This window comes from Ictidomys tridecemlineatus, chromosome 5 (assembly GCF_052094955.1).
Source record: "Ictidomys tridecemlineatus isolate mIctTri1 chromosome 5, mIctTri1.hap1, whole genome shotgun sequence".
Classification (NCBI taxonomy): Eukaryota; Metazoa; Chordata; class Mammalia; order Rodentia; family Sciuridae; genus Ictidomys; species Ictidomys tridecemlineatus.
Genome location: NC_135481.1, coordinates 14,928,260 through 14,936,751, shown reverse-complemented (window position 1 = coordinate 14,936,751; position 8,492 = coordinate 14,928,260). Strand labels below are relative to the sequence as shown.

Sequence of the window (8,492 nt, the reverse complement as noted above, 5' to 3'; positions counted from 1 at the left end):
ATAATTTGTTTTATACATTCCTGAGTTTTCAAGCATACATTCTTTTTACATCATGAAAAAGAAAACAAAAAAGATTTAACACAAGGCTCTAAGGTTGGTTTGACTTTCTGATTTTTTTGGTACTTTAACTTTTTTGTATTTTTTTTTTTAATATAGCTTCTAATGAGTCTTGCTTTATAACCAAACGTATTCGAACTCAGCTATTTCATCAGTTGACAACAGTGATGCTTCCACCGTCAGTGAGCAGTTTACCTAAAAACGCAATTTATAAAGATCAATGGCCTGTTGAACTCAAAGAAGCCATCCCCAAAAATTGTATAAAAAGATTTATTGAAATTTATCAATGACAAACAGACATAAAACTCAAAGTTTGGCTCTTCTGAGGGGCAGGAGAAAAACTGGTGCAGATGTTCTTTTATACAGATGAAACATGGGTTAGGAAATAACACGTCACTTCTAAAGCAATCCAGAAGAGGGACACGAAAGCAAACCTGTACATTCACTAGGAATTTGCAGTCATTTCAGACTTCCACTAGGTAAGAAAATACAATTTTGCATTAGTTTTTCCGTGCTCGGGTGTATGAAAAAAACCCAGCCGACATGCAGCCACGTCTCCAGCGCTCAGGTCTGTAAAAATGTTCCAAGCACGGAAGTACACGTGGAAGAATTATCCTGTCATTTTCATAAAACAAAGAGTTCTAATATTTTACAGAACAAGATAGGACAGTTTTTTTTTCCTTTTAAAGAGGCTGAAGTTTGAGGGTTTGTTTCTTCTAATTATAATCATCAAACCCATTTCACTTATAATTCATAAACCTGCTGTTCTCCGCTCGAGGGCTCACAGCTCAAGAGTACCACCGAGTCCTCTTTGAAAAGCGAAGCCCACCACCATCTGTGAAGGGGAAAAAGGGATGAGAGATGGGGAATGTCCCCAAACCAGTGCCAAAATACGCCTTTAGGTTGCTATTTACAAACCAGGGCGCTGGATGCCTCTAGCAGGCCCAAGAAACACAGAAATCACATGAGCCAAAGCAAGAGTTAGCGGGTGTAGCTGGTATTCAGCCCCTCCCAGGATCTGATGACCAGACTGAGGCCAGCATGGCTTTCAAACCAACTCTAGGGACTTGGGACATACCAGGAAATGTAAGAGACTTCCAAACCATCCTCTTTGAGAGTAAGGAACAAACGCTCACTTGGTGTGTACTCAGCTATTGCATTTACAGGGACAAAACCAGACACAAAGAAAAAGGAGGGGGGAAAAAATAGAGTGGCAGTAAAAATAGTATTTTATTCCACCCCCTCCCGCCCTCCCTCCCCCAGCAACCCCCAGTACACTTTTCCCCTCTCATTCCCACAGCAACGTTACAATCAGAAAAAAATAAGTTTCAGGGGACAGGATTTGGAGGAGGGGAGGGGATACGGGTAAAAACAGTCAAATCACAATAGGAATTTTTCAAAATAGGTTATTCCACTTAGTCATCATCTTCTCCCTCATCTTCAGGTTCTCGTTTTCGCTTCTGACCCCTTTCTTCTTCTGGAAGAGTAAGGGAAAGACATTTGGATTAGCTATCCAACCCGCCTCTTTAACTCAACACACCCCTAGCAAGCAGCCATATCTAGAAACCTTGCCATCTTGGAAACCAAGGCAGGGAGGAGGCACCTGAGGCCTCAGATAGGCATCTTCTGCCCACTGCAGGCTCCTCAGAGCCCAAGCAAGCCAATGTAAACTACACATGCCAGGCTGCTATCAGCTGAGATAAAGAGGTACTGTACCGCCAAGTTCTTCCTCATCTTCCTCATCGTCGACTTCCCCGTCGTTATAACCTTCTTCATCCTCCTGGGAGAAAAAGCAATGTTAGAAATGACCTGGTCTACGGATGTTACCCAGCCCCTCGGAGTCCCATGCCAAGGCCTGCCAGCTCAGGATGAACATCAAGTGGAGGTGCTGAATCTATTTTGGATCAAGGATTGTACTTGAGAATCTGCAGAAAGCTTTGAACTCCTTCCCCAGAAATTGCTCACATCAGATACAACACTGTCAAGACAACTGGAGGGGGCTGGACTCCACCCTGCAAAGAACTCCTGATGAGAAGTCCCCAGAAGTCAGGCTGCTTTCCAGCTCGCAAGCTCTTAGGAGAACAGGCTCCCTAAGCAGACTCCTGACGTGTAAAGTAGGCCACCCTTTCTTTCATCTGTCCTCAATCCAGTTTTGGTATAAGGGAAGACCCTGGTCAGCAAAGCCAGATTGTGTGGGCAAGTGAAACTGCACCCTACCCTAGTTCTTTCACTATCTTGCAAGCTTGGACCACCTGATGGGGAGGGGCAGGGAAGATAAACTCAAGGCCCCCTGAGGACATCATTCCCAACTTGCTTGAGACTGAGCCAGGAGTGTGATTTCCCTTTTCCACACAGGGGCCCTTGCTCTTTGCTGTCCCTGAAGATGTTATATGCTCCCCGACTCCCTGCATGCTGGACTGCTTCTAAAGCAGCCCACTGTCTAGAAGAACTGGGTGACAGACTTCTTTCTGTCAAGGGAAATATCCTTTGATAATGTCACCAAATAGTTCCCCTCGATTTGTTTGGTAGGACTGTTTTTGTGTGTGTATTATTGGAAGCTGGAAATGTACAGATGGTCAATGAGATTACAAAAACCAAAACAAAACCCAAATGCTGCGCCTCTTGTGACAGGAAGGGCAAGATGAACTCTCCATTAGCCAGCACTACTTACTGCCCTGTCCTAAGGAAACCAGCTTTCCTAAGTCTTTACTTTTAAAGAGCTCACTCAATGGAAGTGAGCCTAGCTTAGACCTAGGGAGAAGAGGCTTTGAACTTGCAATCCTCCTGCCTCAGTCTTCCAAACTACCGGGATTACAGGTGTGCGCCATTGCACCCGGCTTCTCACCAGCTTTTCTGGCCTCCCCCCACCTGTTCCAGGCCTAGGCCAAGCAGTAGCTGGGAGACCCTGCCTGAACAAAGTATCTACGTATATGGCAGGTGGATGTCTGCATCCAAGTGAAGGAGACAGGAAGTGAGGATGATGGTAAGGAAGGGGGCAGGGGCAGGCACCTTGCCCACACTGTTATCTTGCTAGCAGCAAGAGTTGGTTTGGAATACTAAACAAGTCATAGAAAATGCTTCTGCTATGGAGAGCTGGAACACCAAAACACAAATAGAGCCAAGAACTTGAAGGAGGGTGTGAATGCCTACACTAACTGGTCAGACACTCACCCATTGTCAGACACTGTCCTCAAGCATTTTGCTTACACTTTATTTTATATTCTAAATAACCCAGTGAGAGATACATCATGATCTGTAATTTACAGACTAGTACACAATAGAGCTGGGATATATCCCCTCAGACTGCTCTCTCCCTTGTCACCTTCATAGACCTTATATTTTGAAAAACTGGGAATCAGTAGATCCACTAGGCTAATGGCCCACTCTTGATGCACTACTTTCTCAGTGTGCAGATGACCCCTATTCCTCTGATTTGAGACCCAGGAGTACCTTATCCTACCTTTTAGCGGTTCCAAGCTGCCTAATTTTACCTGGTACACTTTTAAGTGCTCAGTATCGTAATTAACATATGAATGCAAAACAGCAGCAAATGGGGCCAGGACTCTATACTTCCAAAAGAACTAATTTTCATACAGAAAAGAGGGCCAGGTTTCCCCCAATAGGTGAGTCCCTGGCTCCAGAATCTTCTTCCCCACTCCTAATGCTACTTCCCTAGAACTACTTGCAAGTCTTACCCCCAAAGACAGTCCAGTGAAAGGCACTCCTTCCCCTGCCCGTGGGAGAGTAGCTCCCCACGAGGGCCCCTGGCTGCCCAGGTTGGTCATGGTGTTTGGCAGGACGGGCTCAGAGGCAGCACCAGGGAACCCAGGACATGGCGCCCTTGCAGTCCCGCCTCCTTACCTCCTCCTCTCCACTCACATCCTCCTCTTCCCCTTCCTCCTCTTCATATTCGTCTTCCTCATCTTCCACTATCTGAGCATCTTCATCATACTCCTCCTCTGTTCAGTTGGGATGGGAAACAAAGACAAAAGGGGTGGTGAGCTGCCACCTCCCTCGTGAGCAAGGTCTAGTGTGGGTCCCACAGCCCTCCCACGCTCTGGAGCCCAAAGCCCAAGTACTCTCACTGACACGAGCGCTGATATGATTAAAAACATCTCAAAGGGATCCACAAGGTTAGCCCTCCCCTCAAGTTTTGTGAGAGCAAAAGACCTCTTGTGGATGCGAGGCCAGATTGCCAGATTCAAGCACAAGTCAGAGGAAGCAAGGAGGTCGATTCATTTATAAAGAGCTCCCAGGAGCTGTGTGTGGTGGCATATGCCTATAATTCCAGTGACTCAGGAGGGTGAGGCAGGAGGATCGCAAGTCAAAGCCAGCCTCAGCAACTTAGTGGGTCTCAAAATAAAGGACTAGGGATGTGGGTCAGAAATCTAAAGTAGAGACAAATGACTTGTTCAAGGTCACACATGGAATCAGAGGTGGGCAGCCAAGCAGAGGTCTGGAAGCCTGGTTTTAAGACTGGACCATCCTGCTGCACCCTCAGATCTCCTCTGTGTACCAAAACACCACATGCACCTCAGGAAGGAGGATGGTTATTATCCACCAAGACAAATAGGGAATCTAAATACCTTATAAAATAATTCTAATATAGCAAGGAAAAATCAATCTTGTGTCTGAATTAATGGAGTGGAGACACCACACTGTACCCACAGCAGGGAAGGTGGGAAGTCAAAAGGAGGCACTCCTTTTCCCAGTCTTTCCTTCCTGAAGGTTCTGCACTGCTTGCAGCCTCCTACACACCCCAGAGCTGGCCAGCAGTGTGTGGGCTATAGCCACCAGGGGGCCCCACAGTCTCTCTGGCTGGTGACCTGGTCTCCACTTCCTGGAGAAAGAGGGTCTTCAGGCTACACCCCTCCTTCACCTATCCTCTTGCCCCCTACCTGGAAGTGTCTACATCTGGGTTCAAATTATATAGAGAGAGACAACAGAATCACATTCCTTGCGAGGTTTCAGAAAAGGGACAAAAATTGAAGTGAAGATTCAATTTTAAAGAAATTACACAATCTCAAGATGTTCCTCTGGGGTCTGTATCCTGTTCTTTTAGGGGAAATAACCAATGAGACCTATTAGGGTCTGGGGGAGAGGGGGAAGGCAGGCTCTCTGGAAATAGACAGCCCACCCCCAGTAGCAGGTGGGGCTTCCCAGCAGCTAGCCCACCCTGCCTCAAGCCAAGGAGGAAGCCCCTGGCCTCAGGCTGAGCCCTTGCGGCCCTGTGCCACCCATCCTCCACCTCATCACTACCCACCATCCTCATCCTCCTCGTCATCGTCCAGACCCTCCACATAGCCCTCAGCATCGGAGTCGGAGGCCTCCTTGTCGTCCTGGTCATAGCCATCAAGATACGTGAGCTGTGGGAGGAGCTTGAACACGTTTTCTCGGTAGTCGTTCAGGTTGGTTACCTCGCAATTGAAAAGGTCTAAGCTCTTGAGGTTCTCTAAGTTCTTCTGCAAGTGGTTAAAAAAAAGTTAAGAGTGAGAGCAATTTATGGGAGGTGGCATAAGTCAGGAGTGGTCACCCCAGAAAAGTTCTCATCTGGAAAATGGGTTGGACTTGAGGACCTTTAAAGCCTTATTTAATGTTAACGCTTTTATTCTGCAATTCCAGCTGTTGCCTTAACAGAGACGGTCTTGAAATTAACCTGGGTCCTTCTTGGTACATGAACCAACAGCTTTGCCGAGTACCCCTGTGACCACAGAGACTGAGGAACTAAAAGGCAACATGAACTAACTTCTGCATCTACATGATTGTCATGGCAGTTAACATAGCACTTCACATAGAAGTCAATTCTTTCTGCAACCGCTTAGGTTGAAATTATTAGTGAGTTTTACAGGAAACAAGAGGCACAGACCTGTGATCATGCACTTGCCCAAAAGGACAAGAGAAAAACTGATGAAAGGTCCAGATTCTGTCCACAGTACTTAGCAGGACGTGCTTGTCAAAGCTTTGTACTAGTTTGGTCCTAAGCTCACATGAACCCTGTTGGATGGCTGAGAAAGCTAAGGGGCCACAGCTTGCATGTGAGAGCCGCATCTTCACCTCCAGACTAACTCAAGCAGTTTGACCCAAGGTGAGCCCCTGTTGGGATGGGGGGCGGCCTAACTGGGGAGGAAAGCCACTGCCTCTCAGGGTCAATATTGATTCTCTGATACTTGGAACACCTGGCACCTGTGACCTGGGTCATTCTCAGCAGAGATGCCAAAGGCATCTTGACTGTGCTATGTGATGAGCCACCACCTCCCAACCAAAAGCAGTTTCCCGCACCAGGGAAGTGTAGCACTCATCACACTACTAATGGAGGGGAGCCTGCTGAAACACGGGTGTGGCCACTGGGAGGAGCATGTGTGTCCAGTACATGGTGACTGAATGGCAACATTTACGAGGATTTCATTTACTCAGTCCCCAAACACACTCCAAGAAAAAATATTCCACACTTCCAAACTCAAAAGAACTTACAAGACTTTTCCTTTCATAGTAAAATTACAAAATCAAGACCTCCAGGCAGACCAAACTAGTTTTGCTTTCTCCCAGGAGACGAGTGGGACACCAGAACAGAACTGTGCTGCGGGAAGTACATTTTATTGGCTGACCCCAAGACATAGGTAAGCTCTGAGCATAAGAAAGAAATGCCAGCTTCTTATTCTGCCACCCTGGTCCATCAACTGGGGTCACTCCTTCTTGCTCAAAGAAGGGCAATATGCACAGAGCCTGAAGTACAGTCCAGGTTTCCAAAGTGAGTGGAAACTGAGGGAAAAGCTTGAGACCAGAAATCGAGGCCAGGGTCCACATCCTGCCTTCACACTGACTGCCCATTCTGGCTGTGTAACCTCAGTTAGCTGTTTCAACTCTGGGCCTCAGTTCATGTATGGACTAAGCAGCTCCTACCTAACAGCATATAATGAGAGTCCAAGAAATTATGATAAATGAAAAAAGTTCTTATACAAATACAAAGGCAGTATTCTCTGATACCAATTCCTCCCCCTCTCTCAACCCAGCAGAGAGGGGAGCATTCAAATGACTTACCAGTGGCTCTATTGTGCTGAGGTCTTTAATTTTGTTGCCACTTAAATTTAGATGCGTAAGGTTCGGACACCTTTCTGCCAATACTTCCAGGCCCCCTGAGATTCTGTTATCGCTTAGTTCGAGCTAAACAGGCAGACAAAAAAAGCAGAAAGGGCTTTTAAAATAAAGGTTCTCAGCTCAGGGCCTCCTGATTCTCCCAGAACAGAGAGGAAGGGAAAAAGGGAAGCAGTCTCAGGGGATCTGCAGGCAGGTTGGTGCAGGCACCTGGCCTCACCTTCAATTACGCTGCCTGCACACAAAGTAATCACCCCCCTCCTGCCCACCCAGCTCCCTGTACACAGGCTCCCGTGCTGTTTACCTTCTTGAGTTTGTTTAACTTTGGTAAGTTGGCGACTGAGGTGAGGCCTACGTTGATTGTACTTAGGAATTCCAGTTCTTCAAATTTGTCTGTGAGGCCTTCAATTTTGCCTTCATTCGACCGACAGTTGTCCAGGACAAGTTCTTTCACCTGGAAAGGGAAGGACCATGTGAATGGAAGGGGGTAGGGGGATAAGTGGGGAAGAGTGTTAGGGAGGCCTCCTTAGAGGAGGAGGAGGAGATGTTCCCTGGAAGCAGTCCATCACTACACAAAAATGTCACTTCCTGATCACTGTGCTGCCCAGGACAGATCTCCTCCCTGCCCCCACCTCTCTGCCTCAGCAGTACAGAGGCCACCTCCCACCTTTACCTCTCCGTATTTCTGCAACCCTCTGTTCATGGTGCCCAAGAGGCACACATATGCTCGTTCACTCTCTCCGGCTGTCACAGAGCTTGCTTATCTGGCCCCTGGCGCTTATTGCTACCCCATGGTAGGGGGCAGACCAGGGACTCCTGAGTCCCCATCCCTAGACCAGTGCTGTCCAATAAAAGTTCCACGAGGCTGCAAACATTCTGTACTGCTCACCACATGTGAGCCCTGAGCATTTGCAACTAGCCCTGGCTCTGTGCTCTCCAGGGTCCTGCACACAGATGGGGAAGGAGAGAACGGAATGCCTCCCACCGAGGATCCATCTATAATGAAAGGCTGAGGCTGGCAAAATCCCCAAGGATGTCTCTGGAAGCATCTATGAGACCCTGCTTCCCACCTATCCTTTACCCAAATATCGGTACTAAATTCTTTATTTCTAATGAGGTAGAAATAACTGATCAAAATTCACCTCAGGAGTGGTTAAAAGGTAGATCTGGCTGAGGGTGACCTGGTCAGATAACAAGATGACCAGTAGACATGGTCAGACAACAAGGAGAGGAAGAGCAAGCAGATGTCAGGTCTGAAATGACCAGGGAGCCAGCAGGGACACCAGGGTGCCTCTAAGAGGTTACCCTTGAGTTACTCCTGCCCAGTGAATGCCACTTGCTTG

The 8,492-nt window shown here is 47.4% G+C and overlaps 1 protein-coding gene across 4 annotated transcripts in view; it reads right to left on the bottom strand.

Moving 5' to 3' along the window:
• Positions 1 to 313: 313 nt before the first annotated feature.
• Positions 314 to 8,492, bottom strand: part of Anp32a (acidic nuclear phosphoprotein 32 family member A) — a 32,598-nt gene continuing 24,419 nt past the window's right edge. For 3 of the 4 annotated variants that reach the window (XM_005316735.5, XM_040276408.2, XM_013359195.4), the window contains exons 2-7: positions 7,454 to 7,603; positions 7,096 to 7,218; positions 5,321 to 5,519; positions 3,919 to 4,016; positions 1,774 to 1,837; positions 314 to 1,534 (exon numbers count right to left, since the gene is read on the bottom strand). In XM_005316735.5, coding sequence (XP_005316792.1) covers positions 1,473 to 1,534; positions 1,774 to 1,837; positions 3,919 to 4,016; positions 5,321 to 5,519; positions 7,096 to 7,218; positions 7,454 to 7,603 — 696 coding nt within the window. In that variant the 3' untranslated portion in view covers positions 314 to 1,472. The remainder of the gene's footprint in view (positions 1,535 to 1,773; positions 1,838 to 3,918; positions 4,017 to 5,320; positions 5,520 to 7,095; positions 7,219 to 7,453; positions 7,604 to 8,492) is intronic. The other variant, XR_013438720.1, reaches the window with a different exon arrangement.